The 27,964-nt window shown below is 46.8% G+C and overlaps 2 protein-coding genes across 6 annotated transcripts in view; both read left to right on the top strand.

The window, feature by feature from the left end:
• Positions 1 to 8,852, top strand: part of TDRD7 (tudor domain containing 7) — a 77,178-nt gene extending 68,326 nt beyond the window's left edge. For all 5 annotated transcript variants that reach the window (XM_047830643.1, XM_047830644.1, XM_047830642.1 and 2 more), the window contains 3 exons: positions 763 to 1,265; positions 5,388 to 5,548; positions 8,386 to 8,852. In XM_047830643.1, coding sequence (XP_047686599.1) covers positions 763 to 1,265; positions 5,388 to 5,548; positions 8,386 to 8,606 — 885 coding nt within the window. In that variant the 3' untranslated portion in view covers positions 8,607 to 8,852. The remainder of the gene's footprint in view (positions 1 to 762; positions 1,266 to 5,387; positions 5,549 to 8,385) is intronic.
• Positions 8,853 to 13,042: 4,190 nt separating this feature from the next.
• TMOD1 (tropomodulin 1) overlaps positions 13,043 to 27,964 on the top strand; it is an 87,544-nt gene continuing 72,622 nt past the window's right edge. Inside the window, exon 1 of the mRNA XM_047830114.1 lies at positions 13,043 to 13,114. The gene's annotated coding sequence lies outside the window, so the exon portion shown is untranslated. The remainder of the gene's footprint in view (positions 13,115 to 27,964) is intronic.

The raw sequence follows: 27,964 nt of genomic DNA, 5'->3' as shown, positions 1-27,964 counted from the left end.
GCTGGTAAGAATTACCAGGCAGCCAGCCCTTTGGGACACACAGCTGTCCAGTCCCAGGTGTCAGTGTGTGGCATTCCCATATAACACTCATCCCTCTGGCAGAAAGAGGTAGAAAGGTAGCCAAAGGTCTCCTGGACAGAAGGGGCAAAGCTGCGGTTTTGACCTGTTCAGTGGAACTTTTTCCTTTTTCTCCCCAGGTTCCTCCCATGTAACTGGGGAAGGGGTAAAGGGTGAGGGTAGATACTATGACCAAACAAGGCATTTAGGCCAAGGTCCCCAAGGGTATGGTGAATGTCAAAGCTTTCTCCTTCACTTCCCAGTGTGGGTGCACCAGCATAGGTAGAATGCATATGGAACACTTTTGCCATTTTTGTGATTATTTTTTATTGTTGAAGCTGGGAGATGAGCCCTTGAGGGTGCATCATAGTGTTCCTTTTACTTTGAGTGTTCTTAAATGTCATCAATAAAAAGAGTTTTTACCAATGGTATGCGGACTCCATCTCAGTGATAATGACCTCTAGTGAGTTTTAAGGTATCCTCGGTTTTTAGAGGTTAATAAAGTTTTCGTTTCCATAAGCCAGCTGCTGGCGTCTTGGACTTAAGAGCCTATTCACTGCTGTGGCTGTGATAGATCATTTATCTTACCTTAAATAAAATGAATTTTAGCAAGGTGGGTTCCTTGTAAAATACTGTGTTTTCCTATTTAAGGTTAATATTATGGTGAACTGGGATTCCTTGAAATGCCTTGTGTGTTTTCCATAGGTTACAAAAGTGGACGAGACCAGAGGGATCTCACACATTTATTTATTCACCCCTAAGAACTTCCCCGATCCTCACCACAGTATTAATCGCCAGATTACAAATGCAGACTTGTGGAAGCATCAGAAGGATGTGTTTTTGAGTGCCATATCCAGTGGAGCTAGCTCTCCCCACAGCAAAGGCGGTGGCACCCCCATTCCAGGCACCGCTGGAGAGAATCTGAGAAAGAGCCTCACAGACGTCATCAAGAAGTCCGTGGTGGACCACACCGGCTCTTTCTCCACAGAGGAACTCCCCCCTCCCGTCCACTTGTCGAAGCCGGGGGAGCACATGGATGTGTACGTGCCTGTGGCCTGCCACCCGGGCTACTTCGTCATCCAGCCATGGCAAGAGATACATAAGCTGGAAGTTCTGATGGAGGAGATGATTCTGTATTACAGTGTGTCTGAGGAGCGCCACGTAGCCGTGGAAAAAGACCAAGTGTATGCTGCCAAAGTGGAAAACAAGTAGGTCCTTGGACAGAGCGTGTGATCCGACTACGAAAAATGTGTGGAGTGATACCAAGGGTCCTTAATCTCTGCAGGGGGACTTTGAACTGCACTTAGGGAAATTTTGAATGTGAAGCGAGACTAATGAATTGTGCAGTCTTTTAACATTTGACATGATGTCATTTATCTAAAAATCTAGTCACCATATATTAAATTCCTGTTAAATATCTAAAATGAAGGTTTAAATGTTTTTGTTTTTCTATTAGACAAAACGTTGTTGTTTCTTTAGGAAATAATGGCTTTTTGGTTGAATAACTTTTAAATTTTAAAAACAAATACTTATTGTAGAAGATTTAGAAAAATGCAAAAATATGTAAGAAAATCCTCCAACCAGACAGAACCCTTGTTAAACTATTCATGTATTTCTTCTCATTCGTTTCTACATATATTCATACTGTTGGTGTAGTATTATTATTAAATACAATTCCACACCTACTTTTTTCACCTCACATAATCCTGTGAACATTTTTCCATGTGATAAAACGTCTTCATAAACATTTTTAAGGCTGAATAATAGTCCATCATATAGAGAAATCATAATTTACTTATCATTCTCTCTTGTTATGTAGTTTTTTCTCCCAGATTTTTCACTATTCTAGATAATATTGAACATAAATCTCTGTTCACACCTCTGAGTATTTCTGAGATAGATTCCCAGAAGAAAAATTACTTGTTTAAGGATTAGAAGGTTCTTGAGGTAGGTTGTCACTTGCTCCTGGAGAGCCGTGCCACCTTCTGTATGGTGCAGCAATGCACGGTGCACTTCTCCAGCCAGGACTCACTGGTGCAGCACTTTGGTCTGTTTTTTCACATTTCCCATTTGGATCACATCCTCCTTCCCTGAAGCCCTCCAATATGTTCTGGTTCCAACCCAGTGAATCCCTAGTACTCCACCCCACACAGTACAAGGTCACAAAAGCCCTGGAAAAAGGAACAACTTAGCCCTGTCCCGTCTCCTTTGCCAGCTTTCTTAGGGGAACTGACCAAGCTTATTTGATGATGACAAACACAAAGAACTGTTCTCCCACAACAAAAACAACAACAACAACAACAACACACACACACACACACACACACACACACACACACCCCAGAACTCAGTTTAAAAGCTCAAACTGCTTATTTTATTATTTTTTTTAATAAAATGCTTTGGTTCGTTCTCAAGATATCAAGCATAGACATTTGTGAAAATTTTATTATTCCCATAAGAGAAAAAAACCAATTTTTAATTCTTAAGAGTGAAAAGTATCATAGCTCTCATTTTAAAAAGGATTCAGCTTGTATGTCACAAGCTTTTCACTTTCAAAAAACCATTTTTACTATGTCATGTTATTTACAACTGTAAGCATGCATGGGTTTAATTCCACACAGGAACATCATTTGCGTACGTGAGAACTCTTCACAGAATAATTTAATCACAGTTAAAACAAAACCAGTGTTAACTATTAATCTGAGGGGCAGATTGATGGTGATTAGCTGTGGAGAGATCCTACTTGAGGGCAAGAGTTTTGTGGGGCAGGAGAACCCAAACCGGAGTCCTTCAGTGTGGGGTTTCAGACTCGGCCCTCCCCCAACATGGGTCCAACAGTCCTGTTCTGGGGCTGGGACTTTCACCAGCTAATTTTTTTCTAGATAATCAAGGATGTCTCATATATATAAGAACAGATTGTCCAATATTTTCTTAAACTTCATGAACTGAATCAGTGTAAAGTGTTTAGAGTTTCTATCTTGCCTGTATCACAGGACTATTTACTAAAAACCCTGGTCCCAACTCTGGTGAATTAAGACTTAGGAATTTTCAGATACACTGTTGATTGCAGCCGTTTCCAAATCCACGTTGGCTAAGAATAACCTGGGAACTTACTAAAAATGCAGATTCTCCTTCCTCACCCCAGACATCCTGAATTAGAGTCTCTGGGAGTGGAACTTCAGAATCTGTGTTTTTCATAAACTCTCCTGATGATTCACAAGCAGCCCTGCACTGAAATCGGTGAACTAGTCCAAACAGAAACCTTTAGTTAAGCTATTAGTGTTGAAAATTAAAAGCTACCGAAGGGCATGACATGTGACATGTAAGTCTTCTGGTAGCTCTTCCCTCGCTGCTCTGTACCTTGTATTTATACACTAAAACCACCAGCATTTATACACAGACCACCAGCATTTGCCCTGTACAATTTAAAGACAGTGCTATAGGTGGAAACCAAATGATTTTTATCTCCTTTTGCACCTACACAGATTTAACAACCTGCACCAAACTGGCATTTCCACATATGAAAATTTCTCTGACATGCTTATATTTACACAGCTTATCTTCATTTTAATAATTATCATAATTATTATATAATAACGATGGCGGCTACCATTTGCCAAGCACCTATTGTGTGCCAAGTAATGTACTAGGCACTTTATATATATTATTTCTGCAAGTGAGTTAAAATTAAATACTACACATGAGATAATTGAGGCTCAGAGAGGTTTAATAGGAGCCCAAGGTGACATAGCTGGAACATGTCCTGGGGGTGGGGTGGGGGGATGCCAGCCTAAGTCTGTTGGTTCCCAAAACTCACATACTTACTGTGATATCTTTTTGCACCTCCCTGTTGTGACTCATGGATTATCGCTTGCTGCACTTTGGGCTTGTTTCTGCCTTCAGAAACAGGTTTCTGGAGTTTCCTCCCCAAACCCCCAATCACTAGTGTCCAAAGTTGGCCTCTTCAGAGCTTTCTTACTATAGTTTACCCCATAGCAGCGGTGTGGGTTTCCTGTACCCATTCTCCACTGGCGTGCTGGAGAATCCATCCAGCCTAGCCAGCTCCCAGCCCAGCAGTGTATTGCAGTGAAAGGCCTGCTGTTGCACTGGGCTTGCGGCTTATAGCTAATAAATCTGTTTCAGAGGATGGTCCATGGCAGAGCCTGACTCATACCTTGCAGGGGCAGAGGCTATCTCCATAGGCACTTACCTTTTAGATGTTACAAACAACTTCCTTTCCTTAGTGTGATGATACTCTTCAATCACATAGTCAACACTAAAGAACTTTTTTTTTTTTAAGTTTATTTACTCATTTATTTAGAGAGAGAGAATCCAAAGCAAGCTCTGTGCTGTCAGCTCAGAGCCAGAGCCCAACTTAGGGCTGGATCCCATGAACCCGTGAGATCATGACCTGAATTGAAATCAAGAGTTGGACACTTAACTGACTGAGCCACCCAGGCACCCGAAGACTGTAGGACTTTAATATGGTCCTTCATATCTTAACTTTGAAGTCTAAGCTTTTCTAATTGTAATGATGATGCATGTAGGCCCAGAGGAGAAAAGTATATTCATATGAATTTCTGACTGGCACCTTGAACTCCAGATCGGAAACCATGTTCTTCTTCCCCCCTACTCTCCTATCTTTTCCAGGCTCTTTATTCTAGGCAGTGGGTTGGACTTTGTGTTTGTTTTATTTTGTTTTTTAATGTCCTCACTCGGCATAACTAAAATTGTCACCTTTGCATTCAAAATGTTTTGTAATCTCTTCCCACACTCTCTTCCCCATCTGGTTTTCTTTTCCATTCCTTCACACATTCTGCCTTCTAGCTCTACTGTGGTGTTTGCTCTGCTCCCAGCTGTCATGCCCTGTAGAATCTTCTGTGCTTTTTCTTTTCATGCATGTCTTCAGCCAGGCCTGGTTCCAGTTACTCCCTCTTCCCATCTTTTACATACATACCCTGTCCCAGACCTGACGTTTGTCTCCCTGTCAGAGTGGAGGGATCTCCTTGCCTTGTCCTGATCAGCCTCCATCTGTTTGATTCTGCTTAGTGGTTGTTGCTAGTTTATGTGTCAGTCTCCTGTAGCAGCTCCCTGAGGCCTGTGAATGGGTGTTGAGCGAAGAAATACCACCAAGTAAGCTGGTGGCAAAGCAGAGAATAGTAACCTTTGGAGTAAGAAGAAGCAATCTCTTTAAAACCTCAATGACAGTACAGTTTTATATTTTGATAAACATCTTTCGCATTAATTTTTTAATCATAAATTGTTATCCTTAAAGCATATGTCAACTTTGTGTATTTTTTTTCTTCCTTTTTAATCCAATGCACATCTAGGTGGCACAGGGTGCTTTTAAAAGGAATCCTGACCAATGGATTGGTATCTGTGTATGAGCTGGACTACGGCAAGCACGAGCTAGTCAACATAAGGAAAGTACAGCCGTTAGTGGACATGTTCAGAAAGCTGCCATTCCAAGCAGTCACAGCTCAACTTGCAGGTAATTTCTGTGGAACTTGAACTCAAGTCACAACATGGTTTATATTGTCCTTTTGTCATGGGCACTTAGGGAGTACAGAGTCACTGGCCTATTGAGTTAACTTTTTTTTTTCCAAACAACTTCCTGACCATAATAGAAATAATTTGTAATGATCTGTCACAGACATGCCTTTCCACTATATCTGCTGTTTCTATTTTTCCGTATTTCTCTCTGTCTGTGGTCTCACATATGGGTATATTTCTAAAGCTGTAGTCAGGACAGGTATGGTCTTGCATGCTGCTTTCTTCATTTTTAGCATTTTTTTCCTAATTACTTTTTAAGTGTTTGTTTGATGGTCTTCATAATGATTTTTTTTAATGTTTATTTATTTTTGAGAGAGAGGGACAGAGCATGAGTGGGGGAGAGGCAGGAAGAGAGGGAGACACAGAATCCAAAGCAGGTTCCAGGCTCTGAGCTGTCAGCATAGAGTCCAATGCAGGGCTCAGACTCACGAACCTCAAGACCATGACCTGAACCAAAGTTGGATGTTCAACCAACTGAGCCACCCAGGCACCCCTGTAATGATTTTTAATAGCTGCAAAATATTTGATTTAATCGTTATTTCCCTTTTGTTAAGCATTTAGGTTATTTATACTTTTATTGTAGTATTAGGAAAAAAACCTGCAGCTGTGTATACTAGCCAAAACAAACAAAAACAATGAAACAACATAAACGACCAATAGGAGGAGCACATTGCTCAGCTAATATTTGACAACTTATTGTATATATTATAATACAAATGCATAATGGGTTTCCACAATTATAAAACATCCTAGGTCATAGAATATGACCATTTTTATGGCCAGGTGAGTTTCCAGTTGCATTGTAATTAACAGCATGCAAGTATGTGATTTTACTACATTCATACACCCTATTGACTATTATTATTAAAATCTGAGGATGTAAATTAGCAGGTGTACAGGGACGCTTCTTTAAAATACTGTCCAGTTAGAGTTTTGTGACAGCAGTGCAAATGCTGGTGGCTCCTCTGTGCATCCCCCCAGTACGTAGCACGCGTACTGAGGCGAAGCTTCACGCAGAGGTCCAGCAGCATTAGCAGAGGGTGTGGGGGCGAAAAAGGCTGGGGGATGCAGACCTCCAGCCATCTAGGACTGTCTGTGTCCTGCTCTGCTGGGATGTGGGGGGTCGTGACCACATGGTGCCACCCATTCAGCACAGTAGCGGAAGTGATCTCAGAAACGAAAGGAAGTGTGTATATACATCTTTCTTTTAATTTTTGACCAGCTTTTGTTGGAGATATCTATATCTATATATACCGTTATTTTGAAGTATTTTTCAGTTTCTTTCTTTGTGTCTCCTGCTAGATTTCGCAGGAAACTCCCATGATAGTTAGATATGAACCAAAAACAGCATTTTGCAGACGAGCATGTCTACCACTGATCTGCTTTGAACTCAGACCTCTAAATAGTTTCTTCAGATTTAATGATTGCATTTTTTTTTAATTTTCACTTTTGGATGTTCAGGTCTTGCTAACATAAGCATGACAGTCAAACTGTCCAGAGAGGGAGTCTCTGTGAGGAACAAGTGCATGGCACCATCATCCCCATCGCCAGCACCTTGGCTGATAGTCACTGGGGCTTACTATGGGCAAAGGTCTCCACCAGCCACTCCATTCCACTGACTTTTCCCACACACTAGGAGGGTTAGGTACTGTTAACTATTGCTGTTAAAGGTCGGGAAACAGCAGGTTGGGGACTACTCTAGGCTTCTCTTGTTCTCAGAGAACTTAGCCCACCTCACTATATGGCTAGCAGGTCTGTTAAATGATGTGTGAAACTCCCAGATCCCCATCACTACAGGGCACTGTGTATAGTTTCTCGAATCTAGTGTATGTGCACTTAATTCATGTTAGTTTACTAGTATTTTCTGAAAAACACATACTCTCCCAATTTCATTTTAAAACCTAATTTCGAATTCTCTAACTTGAGCCCTCAAAAGTCATAGGGACTTTAGAAATACATGGGATTTACAATTCATCTGGTCCAACCGGTTTATTTTCTGATAGACTGAGACCTGAGAGACCAGATGATTTGCCCAGATCCCATACCACTTGACAGAGGAAGAGCTGGGAATGGTAATTAGGTCTCTAGACTTTCAATCCAGTGCTTTTGCAATGGTATTATATATAATTTTTAAAAATCAGTATACTCTAAGTATACTAATTCTCTTTCTCCTTCTCCTCATCCTTCACTACATCTGGTTCATCAGGAAAAAAAAATCTGTAAATAAGAGATGTATCACTGATGTCATTGATATTTTATTTTATTTGAGTGCAGTTGACAACAATGTTACAGATACTGTTGGTATTTTAGTCCCCTTGGGTATCCCCATTATCCATTTAAATCTACCTATACTTTATATAGGGAAATGGGCAGTAGTTATTATAACTTCACTTTTTTTTTAGATTAAAAAAATTTATTTAAGTAATGTCTACACCCCAAGGGGGGCTCAAACTCATGACCCTGAAGTCACACACTCTTCTGACTAAGCCAGCCAGGTGCCCCTATAACTTCATTTTATAACACAGCAGTAAATCTCCATGAAACTTGTGTCTGTAGGTGAAGGTTTACAGAAATAACCCCATTCACAATAGGAGAACTATGATAAGCTGGACTGTTTTAAGATTGGTGGGTAACTCTTTGGTTTGGTTTTTTAATTAGGCAAGTCTAACCTGGTACGTTTCAGCTACTTTGGAACTAACAGTTTTCCATTATTATGGATCAAAGAAAGGTGCATCCGACGCTCACTGATCCTTGTACTCCTTGTCTTTCTCGTAGGGGTGAAGTGCAACCAGTGGTCTGAGGAGGCTTCGATGGTATTTCGAAATCATGTGGAGAAGAAACCTCTGGTGGCACTGGTTCAGACAGTTATAGAAAACGCCAACCCTTGGGACCGGAAAGTAGTGGTCTATTTAGTGGACACATCATTGCCAGACACAGATATCTGGATTCATGATTTTATGTCAGAGTATCTGGTAGAGCTTTCAAAAGTTAACTAATCACTGCTTCTGAGACCTTGACAACTAATTCAGATTTTTTTTAGCAATAACAAAATGTAGTAGGCTTAAAAAAAGAGATCTTATCTCTGCTACAGGGCTCTGACTGCTGTGGGGATTGAAAAGAATATGCTTCTGTTTGATGAAAGATATTTAACAAGTTTTGTTTTAACAGAGTTGACTTTTCAAAGAAAATTGCACTTGAATTATTACTATAATATTAGAATAAAATGTTTATCAATATAAAAACTGACTACCTTATAATTTCTAGGCTTTATGATCGTAAGATGAAGGATTTCCCTTTCTATTCATGTCTTCTTTATGGTGCTGGGTTCCTTTATAGTTAGATTGTGAGAATTTATGACTTAACCCTGGCGCAGTGGTCTATCCCAAAGCCAATTGTGTGAGGATGATCTTGAGTCTTTAGCACATTAGCATTGCTAGTGGTGCTGTAGAGAAGCAGCCCAGATGAACCTCAAAGCGTATTCCTCACCCCAAGTCTTGAGCGGCATATCACTACCCAGAGTGTCTACACCTTCCACAGTCTCCCTACCCAGCCTCATTGTCCATGGCTCCTCAACCAGCCACACTGCACCTGTCTGGCTCCCTGTACACCCAGGACTATTGATATTCTATAGCAAGCCTTGCTCCCCTCCTAACCATGCTTATTCTGTTCCCTGAGCCTGCCCATCCTTCACCCCCCACCATTTTTGTTTGCCAGTATCCTCCGTGACATCCCGGGCTGACCATGAAGCCTTCCCTGGTACCCCTCCCACCCTGTTGCATTTGGAGTACGCCTCTCTTTGTATCAAGACCTCACTGAGCTTTGTCGTATATAACAAGTTGTCTGCGCACCCGTCTCCCCAGCTAGATTGTGAGCTCCTTGAAGGAGGAAGGGGTCTTACTCATCTCTTTGATGACGTACTGGTAAATGTTTGGCAATTGGTTCTGATGGGTGTGGGCCAGGAATGAGCCTTGATTCACAGTATCTGACGATTCCCATGTTGTAAATACCTCCACCGTTGTTGAGTTCCAGCTAACAATGTGACATCACTGAATGTGGAGCTGGGAAGACACCCCAGCAGCTCCTGTGAGCCCGTACAATGGACTTCAGAACATACCACTGTCTGCGCACTCCACAACAGACAGAATGATCTCTTGAACACATCAGGCACCCATTATGTCCTTGCTAATTGATGGGCAGGATGGCTTGACAGAGGGATAGGTGGAGGCCTTATCAGTGGTCCAAAGATGATGGGGGAAGGCCCTGGACTAAGAGAGGAGCAATGAGAATCAAGAAAAAAATTAAAGGCCTTTTGAAGTTTTTAATTAGAATTATTAGAACTGACACTTTAGATCCAAAAGACAGGAAAAAGAAAGTGTCAAAAAGTGAAGCCAAGTCTTACGGTCTGAGAGGCTAGGATGATGACCCTTATTCCATTTGGGAAACTGAAATTTTTTGTTTTAAACATACTGAGTTTAGAGGCCACTGGATGACTCAGTCAGTTGAGCGCCCACCTCAGTTCAGGTCATGGTCTCGCCGTTCCTGAGTTCGATCCCCGCATCAGGCTCTGTGCTGACAGCTCAGAGCCTGGAGCCTGCTTCAGATCCTGTGTCTCCTTCTCTCTGCCCCTCCCCTGCTCACGCTCCGTGTGTCTCTCTCCCTCTCTCTCTGTCTCTCTCTCTGTCTCTCTCTGTCTCTCTCATAAATAAATAACAAACATTAAAAAAAATTTAAACACACTGAGTTAAGGGACTAGATCACTGTGTGAGGATATGCATAACCTATTAGAAATGTGGAGTCTTCACAGGGGAGAAGGCCAGGCTGGAGATAAACATTCTTAAACTCATTTGCTTATTTTTATTTGAGAAAATATAGGAAAAGTGAGAGCAGAAAGAAGGTAAAGACCAGATATTTGAAGTTTTTCATGTAAAACATGTTGAAATTATCTTTCTAGCTTTTTAAAATTCATATTTGGGGCGCCTGGGTGGCGCAGTCGGTTAAGCGTCCGACTTCAGGCAGGTCACGATCTTGCGGTCTGTGAGTTCGAGCCCCGCGTCAGGCTCTGGGCTGATGGCTCAGAGCCTGGAGCCTGTTTCTGATTCTGTGTCTCCCTCTCTCTCTGCCCTTCCCTCGTTCATGCTCTGTCTCTCTCTGTCCCCAAAATAAATAAACGTTGAAAAAAAATTTTAAATTCATATTTAATAAAAAAGTGATTCAAAATTGAGGAATGCTTACACCACTGATTTAAACATTTATGATAAAATCAGAATATCCTGACACAAAGATTTAAGTGAAACATAGTATGAATGTATTTTATAATGGTTTCTTTCCCCAACAAAAACAACAAAAATCCTCAAATTGCCTACAGATTAAGAAGAGGTATGTTCTGTTTCAATGACTTTAGAAAGGCTTCCATTATTTTTTAAAATAGAGCAATTGTGTTGTTGATGTAAGTGAAAAATTAATCTGGTGCTAGGGCAATTTGACAAACAATGAAGCTTGGCCCCTGCCTCATACCATATTCAAAGTCAATTCCAGGTGGATTCAAAGCCTAAACGTGAGAGCCTAATGAGGGAAGGTAACACAGGAAAGTACCCTGATAATCCAGGAGTAGGAAAGATGTCCTAAACAGGACAAAGTGCTAACAATAAACGCAAATATTGATATACTAGACTATGTTAAAATGAAGAACACCGGTTTGTCAAAAGGCGTTATTATGATGGTGTAAAGGCAAAGCACACAACGGAGGAATATTTGTATTTGGAACATATTCAATAAACAGAAGACTATCCAGAAACAAAATGGCAATAAATTTGAACATTTTACAAAGAGGAAATCCAACTGGCCAATCAACATGAAAAGGCCCTCAACCCACAGAAATCAAATTTCAGTGAGATCCTAATACTCCTACCAAAACTGGGAAAATGTTTCAACTTTCGTTAATTTCAATTATTGAAGATGTTTGCGCTTGTGCTGGAGGATGCCAGTAAAGAATGTTCACAGCAGCACTATTGGCAATAGCTAAAACCTAGAGGCAGATGTCCATTAATAGTAAAATGGATTTAAAAAAAAAACAAAACTGTGCTGTATTCATGCAATGGAAACCTCTAAGGTAATAAAAGTAAACAAACTACAGCCACGTGAAACCACGCAGGTTAATTTCACAGGGCGGAATTGAGCAAATGAAGACAAAGTGTGGAGGAAAGCAGGCAAGGAAGTGATTACCGTAAGAGTAATCTTAAACTTCCTTAAGCGATCATTTTAGGAGGAAGCTGGAACCCAGGACCCAGAGGGTTGGCTTCTGGGCTGCTGCTGGCAATGTTGTTTCTTGCAACAAGTGTTCAATGTGATAAAAATTTTTGAACCTGCACACTTAGGATGTATGTACTTTTCTTAAATGTTTGATTCCACAAAAGGGCTTAAAATAAAAATAATCTGAAATATTAAATCATTGCTTCATTTAAAAATGCATGGCACATATTCCTTGAAAAGAGCATTCTCTTATAGCTGTGAGAGTTTTGTAATGTAGAAATATATTTTCATGGAAAACAAGAGTCACAAAAACAAAAACGAATGTTTCTCATTAGTAATCTATATACCAGGAGTAAAAAGAGTTATATTAGGGTCTACCCTACCAGAAACTTTCCCATAACAATTGCACACGGTACCTTCTGTCCACACAAATTCTTTTTTATGAACCATTTTAAAAATTAAAACAAAGTTTCTATTTGGGTTTAAGTGGTTTGTTCTGAAAAACGTACTAGCCTTTTAAGAAAGTGGGATTTTTTTTTTTTTTTTTTTTTTGTATTTTAAATCGGTATTTTGGACACTCCATTCCAAGTACAGAGAGAACGCATTCGACTCTTTTAGAACTATTTGTTCACAAAATGATCGTTATTAAAGCTGTGGCTCCTGCCAGACCTGGCTGCCGGTGAGATGGGACAGGTGGTTGCTGTAGTCAAAAGAGGTAAAGGTGCAACAGCTGGCTGGCAGGCTTTGCTCCATCCAAAGACCTGCCGGTTCTTACATCTCAGTCGCCACAGGAATGAAAATCCACCCACTTAGTTCCAGATAACTCCACTGCTGCTTAAACTCCTTATGGTGTAGCTGGGGAAATAGAGACTCAGACTCACGATTATCCACACCCCCCTGTCCAAGGAAGGATCCCAGCTTCCCGGCGGCCCGGCCCCTTTGCCCCGCGCTGCCCCCAGCGGCGTCGCTCCCTGGCCGGGGACGGCGCGCGGAGGCCCGGCGCCCCCGAGCGGAGGGAGAGGGCGGCGGGCGGGGCGGGGCGCGGTGACAGCGCTGAGCCGGGCCCGCCCCTGACTCCCACCCCCGGAGCCCACAGCGCCCGCCCGCCCGCGGCCGCCCGGGAGCTCGTCCAGCCCCGCGCTCCGCTCGCTCGCTCGCCCGCCCGCCGCCCGCCGCCCGCCGCCCGCGCCCGTCCGCCGGCCGCCTGCGCTCGCCCCGTCGTCGCCCGCGCCCGCCCCGGCGGCTCCACGGCCCGGTAAGCCCCCCACCCGGCCCGGGGTACCCCTCGCGCTCGCGGGGCTCCCTGCCCCCGCGCCGGGGCCCCAGCCATATCTGGGCAAAATATTCAGCTGTCGCCGCCGCCGCCAAGAGGGACTGAGCGTGGCTCCCTCTATAAATAGCCGCCGCCTCGGGTTGCCTCCGGGGCTGGGGAGCCGGGAATCTCGGGGTCCGGAGCCCCGCGCTCACGTCCGCGCCGCTAGGCTCCCCCGGCCCCAGCCAGAGCGCCCTCCTCTCAGGCCCTCGGCGCCGTGTCTGTAAACGACAGAAGGACCCTTGCGCGCTCGCAGAGAGGCGCGGGGGCCGGGGTCCTGAAGGAGCGGCCGCCCCCGCCACCCACCAGCCGCTCGACTCCCGCGCGGCGGCGGGGCTCTGCGCCCGCGGATACTCTGCTGGGGACAGGTGCCCGCCTGAGCCCGGCACCGAGGCGTGGCCCTCCTCCGGCTGCCGAAAGTTTGGGGGTGGGAGTGGGACGTATGTGGTTGGTGGACGGGGAACCGGGGTTCGGGCTGCGCCTGTTTGAGGCAGGAAAAGTTTCCCAAACTGCGCGAGAGGACGCGGTTTAAAGCACCATGATACATACACGCATTTCGGGCCAAGGTAGAGCGGGCAAGCGCCTGGAGCCAGAAGCCGCCTCCCTGTCGCCAAGTCACACGATGGCCTTGGCGAGCCCCTGCCCTTCCCTGGGTCTCAGTTTCCCCATTTGTAGGGGCGGGGTTTGGTTCGGGAGCTGAAGCTAGGAGTCTTGGCGGTGAGAGCAGCAGGGCGCGCTCTTGACCGCTGGCGCTCCCCCACACCTGTTCATCGGCTCTGGCCTGGGACGCTGGGGCCAGAGCCTTGCACATCCGGAGGCATTGTGGAAAGAAACCGGACACTGTGGCAGTCCCTCTGACTCAGGCCTATACTGGGACCTATTAGGGTCCTCGGAATAGCCTGGGCCCTATACCTCCAGGAAGAGCGTCCCACGGTACTTACGGGCACCTCTGCTGAGGAGCAGCCATCACCCTCGCAAAGCATCACGTGACTCAAACAGCTTTAGACCCAAAGAACTGGGCAGGACCAGAGGCTCCAGTCCAGCTGCTCCCTGGTCTCAGTTTCCCCACCTATACAGTGCCTATGAGACGAATTGGAACCATGCCAAGCATCACACCCTCCCAGACCCCCAGCAGCTTCCTGATATACCTTAAGGACCCTGCCCTTGGTCTCTGCCTTAACCCTCTCAGACTCTTAGAGATGACCTAGCCCAAGCTTTTCTCTATCCAGATCACAGAACCAGACCCTAACTCAGGTTCTGGGCTCTCAGAGGGAGCATCCCCCAAATCTTCATCTTTCTCCCTGTGATGGCATTTATTTTAACAAGGGCCGCAGAACCCCCTGCTCAAGGTCACATGCTGCTGGACACACCAGGAGGCCTGCAGTCTCCACTAACCTTTCTCCTCTCTTTCCTGCCCCTTCTTGCTGCTCAGGCCGGTCTTGGGGATCTCTGAGCACCCCACCAATGCCCCCCTGTTCTTTGATCTGCTGTCCAGGACTTTCCCTTGCTCAGATGATAGCGCCCTCATTCTGAAATTTCATTTTTATGTCTACTTTCTATGATAGATTTTCTCTAAACTCACCTCAGAGCCTCACTGATAAAGAAGTAAGGGGAAATGAAGACAAATAGAGTCTCATCAACTTGAGCCATAAAACAGGCAGAGTGAAAGCGAACAATGTTGTCGTTTGGTGTATTTACTCCCTTTAATGAGCCAAACTTGCAAACACATTTTCGACCGCCTTGGCCCCTGAGTTGCTCCCAGCCTAAGTGGAAAGGCAGTGTCCTCTAAAAATAACCTCCACCCCACCTTATCAGAGCCTCACACCTTCTCCCTCATCCAGGGTACAGCTGCCTCCTGCTCCTGCCGCTCAGCAAAAATGCAAAAATGGGGAGTAGGTGGTGTCAGCTCTGAGTAACAGGAGGTGGACTGACCTGGAGGTTAGGACCCCTGGCTCCAACCCCAGCTCTGCGACCCATTTAGAGTGACCTTGGGCTATGAGCGGGTGGGCGAGATGGTCCCCAGTAGACCTGGAGTCAAGAGAGCTCAGAGGTTCCCTTGGAAGCCTTGCTAGCATGAGAAAAGTGGAGTGCCCGGGATGAAACTCAGGGGAACCCACCCCATGAAGAGGAGGGAAGGTGCAGGAGAAAGTGGTTTCCCAGGAGAGATGTCAGTTGCTGCAGAGAGACAGAGGGGGCTGGGGACTGGGAAGGGGCTACCAGGATTGGCAGGTGGTCCCGGGTGACTTTGGCCAGGGCATTGCAGACAGTTCAAAAATGGGAATCTGCCACTGCTTTACCGGGGCCAGTGACCCAGCCTGTCTGTCTGAGCCTTAGTTTCCTCCTCTGCCCAATGGGGATGATAATAGCACCTATTTCATATGGGTTGCTGTGGGGATTAAGTGGAGAGGATGCTGGGAAAGCCCTCACCAGTGCTTGGTACCTGCGATGATATTTCTAGGTTAGTGAGTGGAAGAGGCAGAGGCTAATGGGAGCTCAAAACGTGGGGACCGGGCCTGCCATTCCTGAGAGCTTGGCTGAGAAAGGAGGGGAGAGGAAAGGTAGTGGGAGCTGGAGACAGGCATGGGCAGCAGGTGGATGCTTCTGGAATGAGGTTGGTAAGAAGAGGTGGAGAAGGACCCAGAAGAAGGGAAAAGGGTGAAAAGAGAATCTGAGGGGTGTGCTTATGGGAGGACCAGGTCCTGCCTTAATCACCTGCTGAGCGTCAAGGGCTCTAGAATCTCATTCCTCTAGAATCAGGCTGAGCAAAGAAGTGAAGTTAATAAAATGAAGCCAGTCCTGGCTCAGACCCATGTCCCCTTGGCAGACTTCATCTGCGAAGGAGGGTGTTGATGGGCCACTAAGGGTAGTTTGACTCTGCCCAGGAGCCTTGTGACCTTGGCTTGCTTATTTCTGAAATGACATCATCTATCGATGACTCCTGCTGAGTCCAGGAGTCATAATGGCCTTTTCCAGTCAATGTTTTGATTTTTTAGTCTTACTAATAGACCAGCCAGACTGCCAACATTTCTAAAGAGGCCAGTTCACTTTTCACATAAAGCCAGAACACCAAATAGATCAATTATTTGGCTACTCAGAGCCATTATCAGTTTAAAGCCACAGTCCTGTTTCTGTGGGGAAACATGAATCAGAGAGCATAATTCTGGGGCCATTTCCTCTCTCTTGTTTTGTCTTATAAAATCCTCCTTTGGTTAATTGTGGAAGGACCAGACTCTCTTTGCTCTTAATGATAGCGAGAGAATGAGCTCATCGGAGTCAACCTAGGACACGTCTGGGAGGTTTTCTTCAATGTTAGGAGGTGCTGCGTCCTTGCCTGATCTGAAAAACTAAACAAACTCAAGCATTTCTTCTGTGTCTCTTTTCTTGCATCCTTTTGTTTTTCTCTCAGAGGAAAACCGATCTGTGAAAGGCTGAAGTTACCGTGCGTGGGGAGGAAAAGGGGTGAGGCCAGCCCAGCCCATGCACCCATGTGTTCCCACCTCAAGCCATCTTCTCAGGGTCCCCAGCCTGAGCCACCACTCACCCTGGGGCTTCTAGGGCAGTGACTCCAGGGCCATTCCTGGAGGTGATTCTGGTGGGTGATGAGTTGCAGCGACAGGGGTGTTCCCCCTCCATGCCCCTGGAACTGAGGGAAGCAGCAAATGCCTCTTGGCATCACTCAGCCTCCTTAATGAACTCATCTTTTCCCATCCCTTAAATGGCGGTGCCACTCTCAACCCTACTCTCTTTCCACCCCACACCGTCCTATGATCCCATTTATTCCCATGGTCCAGGTACCCCCTACAGACTCACAATTCCCACATTCATGTGTCACGCTGGGACTGCTCTCCTCAGTTCCAGGCATCTGTCACTCCTGCCAATCGGACAAAGCCAATAGGGCATCCCAAAGGCACGTCACACCCAACAGGCCCGATGCGGGCTCATCACCCTGTCCTCCTCCGGTGTCCCCCATCTTGGTTAACAGTAACACCATCCACCCAGACACCAAGCCAGAGATCTCCTTTCTCTTTACCGCCCCATTTGTTTTGTCAATTCCTGTCAATCCTGCCTTCCTAAATATTCCTTCCATTCATTTCTGTCTCCATGAATGGAGTTGACAAGTACTCCAATCATGACCCCAAATGAGTATTTGCCATCTCTCCCCTGAGCTATTGTCAGAGCCTTGTAAAAGTCTTTCCACATCAAGCCTTTTCTTCTATGCTGCTGTTAGTAGATCTTTAGGAAATGTAGCTCTGACTGTGTTATCGCTCTCCCTTCAGGGACTCCTCATTTCCTACCAGATTCCTTAGCAATGAACCCAGGACCATCAAAGGTCTAGCCCCAAGCTACTTCTCCAAAACTATCTCTTGGCACTCTTGCAAATTCTCCTTACCTTCTGGTCATGCTGCAAGCATCGTGCCTTCGTGACTGTCTGTCTTTGGCCCTGCTGTTCATTCTGCCTGGAACGCTGTTCTCTCCCTTCCTAAGTTGGCAAACTTGTAATCATCCTTTAAAGCAAAGCTCTTCATTGCCTTATCTGCCTTCCCTCAGCCCCTAAATGGACCTCAGAGCACCAGCCATAGTGTGTCCTAAATGTAATCACCTGCTCACATTCTCATCTCTGACTGGACTGACAGCTTCTTGAAGATGGTTTGTGGCTCCTTTGTTTCTCCTTTACCAGTGTTCCAGAGCTCAGAGCTCAGAACTTGGCATAGTGTAGGTATTTCGTGTGATGATAAATGACTGACCATTGAATGGATGAATGAGGAAACAGGTATGCCAATGAAAGCCCAGTGATGGCCATGACAATCACAAACCATCAACCAGCATCTACAACATGTTTTCCCACAGAACCATCAGCTCCGTGGCGGCAGAAACCACACCTGTTCTGCTCCCCCTCTCACTCTGCAGCCCCTGTCAGCCCCATCGCAATAAATAGAATGAATCCATGATCTTGTTTGAAACTCAGGAATCCTGTAAGGGAGGAAGGGCAGGTATTATTAACCCCCTTTTGTTGATAGGACAGTGAACCCAAGTAGCCGTTGTTCCAGGTCATCCGATTGGGGTGCGTATTCCAGAAAAACCCAAGTGCTTTCCAAGGTTTGGGAAGCTTGAGAAGTGAAAGTCCTTGCACTCTATCCTAGGGCCTCTCTAGCATTTGAATCATTTGGGATCTTATTAAAATGCAGACTCTGGCTCAGTAAGCCTGGGAGGGGTTCTGAGATACGGAATTTCTTATTAGCTCCTTGTTTCTAATAAGCTCTAATCATTTTATTAAGCAATAGGCTTAATTCCCAATAAGCTCTAATGAACACCTAATAGTGTGAAGCTTGTCCTGTACACACAGACCACCACACTTTGAGCACCAAGGTGAGGGCTAGTTACCTTGGCCATTGCATTAAGACATTGTTTTTATTAAGATCTACAAATGAATTCATTTAGGCCCTGACTCCAAATACAGGGCTCTTTCTGGGTTTTTGTTTTTGTTTGTTTTTTAATGGAGCCTGCACAGGACACACAGATGGAGCCTGATGGGACAGTTGGTAGGGGCACAGGACATGGTGGAGCACGTGGTGGGAGGGGGGAACAGGACAGGCAGGTGGCAGGGACTCTGGTGCTGGGGCATGTGGCCGCAGTGTTGCTGGTGAGATAGGCCCCCAGCCTTGGCCTGCTGCTGGAAGGGTCGGGCTGAGCAGAGGTGGGTTATTTCCATCTTCTGCTACCTTCCCTCCTTCTCCTTTGCATTCTAGAGAAATTTAGGCCCAGGCAGGGCTTTTAAGTCCCTACTGCCCAGCTCTCGGCCAGCCTGGAACCTCTTCTCAGACTCCTGTGTCCCCTTGCTTTTTCAGGGCGCACTGCTTACAGGTGTGGTATCTGTGAGCACAGGGTGAGTGCTCCAGGTGCTGCAGTGGGGACCCAGATGCCACCCTGAAAACCACTCAGAAGAAGGGTGCCTGGGTGGCTCAGTTGGTTAAGTGTCCAACTTTGGTGCAGGTCATGACGTCTCGGTTTGTGAGTTCGAGCCCCAAGTCAGGCTCTATGCTGAGAGCTCAGAGCCTGGAGCCTGCTTCGGATTCTGTGTCTCCCTCTTTCTCTGGCCCTCCCTCATCCGCACTCTGTCTCTCTTTCTCAAAAATAAATAAACGTTAAAAAAAAAAAAAAAAGAACTACTCAGAAGATAAGGGTGAGCGGAGCCCTGAAGAGGGACTCCTTCCTTGCAAACCCAGGAAGATTTAAAAAGTCAGATTGGATGACAACATCGTATGCATTTGTTTATGGTTTTCTACTGCATTCCATTTACACCATTAAAAGGGTTGAGATGGCTTAAAATAAACCTGCACAGGCAACATAACTGGTAAGAACAGAAGTTTTAAAAAGACAGGGCAGGCTTGAAAATCAGGATCGTGAAACGCTGAGAATCTGATGGGACCCGAGGGCCTTGTTCCAGCAGAACGAATGCACTCGTGCCCCGTAGTTTGCCTGTCACCTCAGCAAGACACTGGGTTCCCTTGAAGGCGACTTGGAAGCCCAGGTTAAGAATGCCCAACACAGAATAAGGAGAGGAAATTCAGCCAGCATCTTGGCTGAGATGGCAACTGTTTGTGAACACCCAAGTCAGCTCTGGGATGAATCACGACAGCCAAGGGGGAAGGGAGACGAGATGAACTGGGGGACGGTTGGTGTCTGATGAAAAGAATGCCAGCCTTTCAGGAGAGAGAATGGGGTCTTCTGAGAGTGTATGTCTTCTCAGAGTGTATGTCACATTGGAATACTCAGCGGAAGGCAGTTTAGCATAGTGCTTACGAACATGGAGTCTGGGGGCACCTGGGTAGCTGAGTCTGTTAAGCATCCAACTCTTGATTTCAGCTCAGGTCATGATCTCACAGTTCATGAGTTCAAGCGCCGCATCAAGCTCTGTGTTGACAATGCAGAGCCTGCTTAGGATGCTTTCCCTCCCTCTCTCTGCCTCTCTCTCTCTCTCTGTTTCTCAAAGTAAATACATAAACTTAAAAAAAAACACATAGACTCTGGAGACCCCCTCCCTAGGCTCAAATCAAAGTTCTGCCTGTTACTGGCTATGTAAATTCAGGTAATTTTAAATGCTCTGTACCTCAGTTTCTCTTTTTGTAAAGGGAGTTGTTGTGGGGACTAAATTAGTTATTATATGTGAACATTTAAGACAGTACCTGGGATATTGTTAGCATTACACAAGTGTGAGCTATTATGGGAAAGCAGCATGGAGTAGTGATGATGAATATAGTCCGATTGAATCTTGTCTGGATTCAAATCCGGGCTCTACTACTTACTAGCTCTGTGCCCTTGGTCACTGTATTAAGTTACATAGTGTCCGCCCAAAATCACATCCACCTGGAACCTCAGAATGTGACCTTATATGGAAATAGGGTCCTTGCAGATGTATTTAGTTAAGATGAGGCCTTACTGGGTTAGGGTGGGCGCTAAATCCAATGACTGGTGTCTTCATAAGATGAGGAGTGGACATACACAGGGAAGGAGGGTCTGTGACGGCAGAGTCAGTGATGTAGGTACACGCCTAGGAATGCCAAGGGATATTGGCATCACCAGAAGCTAGGAGAGAGGCATGGGACAACAGATTCTCCTTCCGAGCCTCCAAAAGGAACCAGCCCTGCTGACACTTGATTCCCAATTTTTGACATCCTGAGTTGCAACAGAGTAAATTTATGCTGTTTTAAGCCATCCAGTTTGTGGTCATTTGTATGGCAGCCCTGGGAAATTAATACAGCCAGATTACTGCAGTTTCGTTTCTTCATCTCTAAAACGGGGATTAAAAAGTACCTGCTTCACAGTTATTAAGATTGCACGACATGATCTATATAAAGAGCTTTATCACCGCGCCCGTTATGCAGTATGTACAGAATAGCACTTGCTATGATAAGGTACAGTGACGTAGTGGGCAGTAACAGCCCCGAGGGTGGTTTAACAGCATTCCACTGTTTGTCTGCATTAGAACTTGTGTAGCCGATGCCCCACGGATGAACTTTCATGTGGTTCCCAGTGTTTTGCTAATACAGATAATAATCAGATGGTTTGTACATGTATCTTTGTACAAGTCAGGGAGTCAACGAGTGGGATGAATTCCTAGAAGTGGACTTGCTGAGTCAAAGGGTGTGTGCAGTTGGGTAGATAGGACTTACCTTGCCTTGAAGGAGGGTAAACCAATGTGTGCTTCTGTTGTATGCGACAGTGCCCATCTCCCCCACGTCTTGTGAACACTGGGAATCCTCAGGCCTTTGCATCTTTGTCGGTGTGATAGATGAGAACTGATGGCTCGCTTCTCAATTTACCTTTACATGATTATGAGTGAGCTTTTTAGCCATTCGTATTTTTATGTGAATTGCCTGTTCCTTTCCTCATTCTACATTTTCACTGGACTGGTTTTGTGTTTGTTTCTGGTTTGGTTTAGTGTTTTGGTAAGACTCTGCTAAATAAATTATCCCTTTGTTCAATGTGCAGCAAATAATTCCCCCATTTGCCTTTTGGCATTGTTCATGCTACTTTTCATATTGGTTTTTCAGTAAGTACAAAGACAAGCTTCATAAGCTTACGTTAACACCTGCTGTGAGGCAAGGTGACAAGCTGTGTTTGTAAAATGGAGAATGAGGAGAGGAGTGAAGTCCACAGGCTTCTAATTTTTATTCTACCCGTGCTTTTGCTTTCTGGCTGTCAAAGCCAGTAATAATGCTAGGCATTCACTCATTTACTTAACAGACCTGCCGTCAGCACCTGAGAGGTGCAGGCTTCCTGTTGGACGGTGGGGGAGAGACAGGCTTGCCCTCAAGTAGCTTCCAGTCTTGGGGACAGAGGGTGCAGTAGGACAATGCTCCCGATGGCCTCTCCCATTTGTATGAAGGTATTTGTCTTGCCTGACCCTTTCCAACCGGGAGAAAGATGACCTGGAAGAGGCTGGGCCCGGTGAGAACTCACGGTGGCTCAAACCAGGGGCGTTGCATCGAGGTGGGGAGAAGGAGCCACCGAGCGGACTATGACATGGTCTGCAGGCTGACTATGGTCGGGAGATGGTGTCAGAGCCCTTTCCTGGAACCCTGTTGCTTACAGTGATTTGTGCGGTGACTCAGACACTGATGACCTCAAGAGACGCAAAATGAAATACACCCTGGTGCATGCACACACATGCACGTGGCCTTTCTAATTCAAACCATTGGCCAATTTTGACTGACATGTAGACCTTTGAAGCCCACTGTGTCCTGGGACGGGGCTCGTAGCAACTGCAGAAAGAGGCAAAGTCAAACACTGTGTTTAGTTTCCCTGCTTTTTCAGCAGGTGCTTTCCTGTATGACTAAGAGGATGAGATCAGCTGGGGAAAATAAAAGCAAACAGGCCAAAAAAACAAGTCTTTTAAAGATAGCTGGTCTCTGAGTCCCCATCCTCCCCACCCAATGGCCCCGAGCATCTTTCATAATAGAATCAAGCCTTAAATCTCATCTTTCAACCCCCCCAACCACCACCATCAATCTGGATCTCGGCCGTCTCTGGAAGGCCTCATCTGGGACTGTGTCATCCCTGCTCACGTGCCTGTTGTAACCCTCCCCACCAGCTCCAGAATCAGCCCAGAGTATCTTTGTGCATTTTTTTACTGTTAGAAGGCTCCTTACGCAGACTGTAAATCCACGTCCTGGTCATCTCGGTAATCTATGTCTTCTGCCTGCTGGGGACCCACAGACCACATCTGTTGCTCCTTCCCTGTCAGTGCCCTGCAGGTTTGAAGAGTATGACCCGTGTCAGGGTCCTTCAACTGTTCTTCACATGGTCCCCCTGCTCCCCTTCTCTGGACTTAGCGCCACTCATGAGAGAAGGTCCAGTTCACAAAAGAGGTCACTCACATGGCCAATAAACGCATGAAATGTACTCAGCATCATTAGCGATCAGGGAAGTGCACAATGAGGTATGACTACCACCCACCACCGTGGCTAAAATGAAAAGTACTGACCATAGCAAGAGATGACGAGTTTGCAGAGCAACTGGAACTCTCATACATCACTTGTGGAAATGTAAAATTGTGCAATCACTTTGGGAGAAACTGTTTGACAATGTCTACTGAAACTAAATGTACTCTTACTCCGTGAGCTAGCAATTCTACTCCAGGGATGTACCCAAGAGAAACAAGAGATTGTTTCTACCGAAGACATTTGTAGCCCTATTTATAGTTACCAAATACTAGAAATAATTTAAATGTTCATTAGCAATAGAGTAGATAAATAAATTATATAGTTTATTTAACGGAATACTATCTCCATCAGTGAAAAAGAATGAACTGCTGCTAACACACAACACAGATGAATCTCACAGATGAAATGTTGAGTGAAAGAAGCCAGACACTGGCGCCCAGGGTGGCTCAGTCGGTTAAGCGTCAGGCTCTTGGTTTCGGCTCAGGTCTTGATCTCACAGTTTGTGAGATCGAGCCCTGCATTGGGCTCTGTGCTGACAGTGTGGAGCCTGCTAGGGATTCTCTCTCTCCCTCTCTCTCTGCCCCTCCCCTGCTCTCTGTCTCTCAAAAAATAAATAGACCAAAAAAAAAAAAAAAAAAAAGGAAGAAGAAGACAGACACAAGAACATACTCACTGTGTGTTTTCATTTACATGATGTTCAAAAGCAGTTAAAGCTAATCTGTGGTTGTAAAAGTCACAGTAGTAGTTACCTTTGAGGGAGATGGATGGGAGGAAGTATAAGAGCATTCTCGTGCGCTGGAAATGTCCTGTGTCTTCATCTGAGTGGTGTTTACACAGGTGTAGACGTGGAAAATTCAGGGAGCTATACTCTCAAGACTTATACACTTGACTGTATATAAAATCAATGCCTTAAGAAAAAAAGAAAAAAGTCCTCCCCCCCCCAAGTGAAAGAGTGGGGGCCCAGAGCTGAGTTCCCACAGGAGGCCAAGCAAAACCACCATTGCCTTGCTTTGGTCACTGTCCTTTGATTAATGCAACTGAGATCCCACCATGATTTGGGAGGCCCCACACTGTTGACTTACCCTGGGTCAACAGTCATTTGAGAACCACTAAGTCTTTCTCGTGGCTGCTCAGCTATGTCCACCGACCTAGTGCTTACGGGGTTGGCTTGCTGGGCCCAGGCATTGTGGGCCTGGGAAGAGGGGAAGGAAACCAGGAATCTGAACTGCATCATCCTTTATCTCATTTCCTCTGTATAGCACCCCTTGTGAGGTGAATGTTGTGCCTTCACTTTAAAAACAAATCCGTGAATCTCAGAGCAAGGCAGGGGTTTTAGTCTGCATGACCTGTAGTCCAAGCTTTGCCTTTCACCAGACTGACCAGAGAGGAGGCCTCATCTGTAAAGCGGGGCTCATGGCCTAGCTTGTAGCCCCTGGTGGTGGAGGAAGAGACCATGTGTGTGACACCACCCCAGGAATTTCTGTGTGAGTGTTATCGTCCCAACTTAATGATAATTTTCTTGAGGGCCAGGAAATAACAATTTCTGTCTGTGCCACAAAGGGGCACCATGTCCTGCCCATACTAGGTTCTCAGTAAATAAGTGAATTGGGTTGTAGAAACTCAGCTCCAGAGAGGTATAGCAGCTTGCCCAAGGTCACACTGCAAGTCCTCAACCAATAGGACTTGTAACCAGATCCCCTGACTCCCATCCAGATGCTCCTTCTGCCATTGTACAGTGGCCCCAGCTTCCTGTGGACCTCAGGGACTGGAGATTCTCATGGGTTGGAAGCTACTAAGGAGGAAGGAAAGGCCTGGCCCAGGGAAGACAAGGCTGAGTCTGGCCCTGGGGCCTTCACGGGGTGTGTCCTGGGAAGCAGGCTGGGAACAGGTTGTAGGCTATGCAGTTACTCTCTTGAAATTCTTAAATTTATCTTTGGATTTGGATTTTTACGTGAAGTCCCATGGCCAACAGAGCATACACCAGGGCTTAGAGCCTTGGCCCACACGAGGTCCCACCTCCTGCTGCCTCTCTGCTTCCTGGGGACAGGTTCTTAGACTCCAGCTGCCTCACCTCCTGGAGCCCCCAGATCCCACCAGCCTCCCCCTACTCCCCCTGCCCAGCTACCACTGGGGATGTCTAGTGCCTTCAGCTGGCAATTCTGCAGGACAAGGCTCTTGTCCACCCCGGGTCCAGGCACCTAGTGTCCCAACACAGAGGTCGGATACCCTCAGATAGCCCATTTCTGTGTGTTGGGGCAGCGGCCCAACTGTGGGAAGGGGAGATGCCTGGCTCAACTGTCTGGCCCCTCATCAGGGTAGGGTGTGTGTGTCCTGCTTCGGGCGGGAGAGGGAATTGGCAGCTAGTGGACTTGGTGTGCCCGCTTTTTGTGTCACAGCACACGGGCACCTGTGTGATCAAGACATTGAATAATAAGTAAGAAAACACTATGACAGGTCAAAAGCGAAGCTATGAGAAAAAAACAAAGCTTTGTATCTTGGTACCTTTAATGGCACTTTTTCCCTGATTTTGAACAGAGGACCTTACAGTCTTATTTTACACCGGACCCAGACCCAGCAAATTCGGGAGCCAGTCCTGCCTGGGAGGATCTCGTGGCAGGGCAGGGTGAGGGGTTAGGCGTCATGCAGGCGCTCCCTGGGGAAGCAAGATGGCAGGGGATGTGGGCCTCAGAGGCTGCTCTCTGACTGGATCTCATCACAGGTGACAGCATGCCCCAAGGCACTCACTTCTTGCCCTGCAGGGGACACAGAACTGCAGGCATGAAGTGGCTGAGGTTTTATGAGCTGCAGAGGTCTCTGCATATTGGGTGGTTATTGGCGTGATTATTGCATCCCATTCTACGACCCTCTTTTAAACCTAACCATTGAAGAAATTAAACCCCCCACAGCTTCCATTACCTGCTGGTCGACCCCACCACACCCTACCTGGCAGTCCCCACCCCGCACCGATTGAGGGTTGGTTGGCTTTCTCCCCTTGTGGGTCACTGGCCTGGGATGGAATTCGCTTGTCTCCAGGCCTGTATCCCTGACTGACCTGCACTGATGGCACCCTCACCCTGAGCCGGGTCACAGCTGCATGCTGAGATGCAGAGCTGGTCAGAGAGTGCTCCTCCCCCCACCCAGGTCCCGGCCAGCAGGGGGCGGGGGGGTTGGAGTTGAGGGGTGTGGGAGCACAGAGTTCCCTGCTAGGCAGGGCGGCACTGCTTCCTCAGTGCAGGGAGAGGCCAGCTACTCTAGTAATGAGGCGGGGGGATGCTTTGCTCTCTGGAGAGGCTGTGCCTCCAGGACTTAGCAGGGCTTCCAAGAGCGTGGAGGCCGGGAGAGGCTACTCCAGGTTGAGAGGACATCCCGGAGGCCTGAAATGTCAGGGGTGCCTGGGGTGAGTGGTCTGGCAGAGCCAGAAAGGGAAGGCCTGGGCTGGATCAAAAGCGGAGGAGGCCCACAGGCCACCAGCTCTCCCATGGCCTCGAACTCCAGGCCAGAGTTTGCTATCTGTCATCATAATGGGGGCTACTGAAGGTGGCTTTCAGCTCGGGAGCAGCATTACATCTGCTTTTCATAAAGATCATTTAGAGGCTGAGTTGGGTGTGGACGGGAAAGTAGGGGAACTGAGGCAGGGAGACAGGCTTGGGGGGCCATGGTGATAGCATAGATTTTAAAAAGGCAAGCCCCATAGGAAGGGAGAGAGGGGACAGACAGGATGTGAGAGAGGTAGGCTTCTAGTCACAAAGGACAACTAGAGTATGACTCCAATTGGGTGAAGTACCTGGAGTAGTCACATTCCTCAGGACAGAAATAGGGTGGTGGCTGCCAGGGCCTGGGGTGGACCGGAGGGCAGAATGAGGAGTTTGTGCTTAACGGGGACAGTTTCCGTTTGGGAAGATGTGCGTGTTCTGGAGCTGGACGGTGGTGATGGTGCACAGTGTGGCTGTGCTTAACTGTTTACTTAAAATAGGTTAAAATGGTAACCTATTTATGGTTAACACGTTTTATGTTATGTGCATTTTATCACAATTTCAAAAAAAATGTAATGTGTAAAAAATAAGAGAGGAAAAGGGAGAGGCCAGCAGGCATGGGGACTTCCCAGAGTGAGGGGAGTGGGAAGGGAGTGTGCAGGCTGCCCCCCCCCCCCCTGCCAGCCCGGTCTGCTGGCCTGGGTGACTGACAGGCTGCACAGGTGCAGGTGCGGACCCCCAGGGGAGGAGAGGGTGGTGGTGGTGAGGCAGGGGGACTCCAGAAGTGCCTGGCAGGAGCCTGGGCTGCAGAGACTGGCTGAGAGTCATCAGCTTATCGCTGGTAACCGACCCCACACAGGAGAAGATGAGAAGCCCCAGGGGAAGCGTGAGACGTGAGAAGAAGGCAGAACCCCCGGGATGGGTGGGCCGAGAAGGCCTCATCAGGGAGACTGAGAAGCAGGGGCAGAAAGGAAGGAGGGAAACTGAGAGTAGAGTCTGAGCTCTTGCTCTTGTGGAACTACAAGAAGAAGGGTTCATTCAAGACGCCTGAGTGCAGTGAGGGGAGTGTGTGGGAGAGAGGGTGGTCCTCCAAAGGATTGTGGGAGGATCGGGGTGGGGGTGGGTGGGTCTCATGGGAATCCAGCACGAGCTACAGCAATCCAGGCCTGAGGGAGCCAGGCACTTTCGGGGACACGGCGTTCTCCACCTCTCTCTCAGCCCTGTGAATTCGCCCTCCTCTGAGGACTCTTACTCCCCCAAATGTCTCTTCCCTCATGGCCTCAGCTTCCATGTGCTCATGGTGGTGTCCTCTCCTCACCCGCAGCTTCCCCTGCCACCTGCCTCACTTTCTCCTTATGTCCCAGTTGAGTGCTGTT

The sequence above is a fragment of the Prionailurus viverrinus genome, chromosome D4 (assembly GCF_022837055.1).
Source record: "Prionailurus viverrinus isolate Anna chromosome D4, UM_Priviv_1.0, whole genome shotgun sequence".
NCBI classification, from domain to species: Eukaryota; Metazoa; Chordata; class Mammalia; order Carnivora; family Felidae; genus Prionailurus; species Prionailurus viverrinus.
This window is presented reverse-complemented; position numbering and strand designations above follow the sequence as displayed.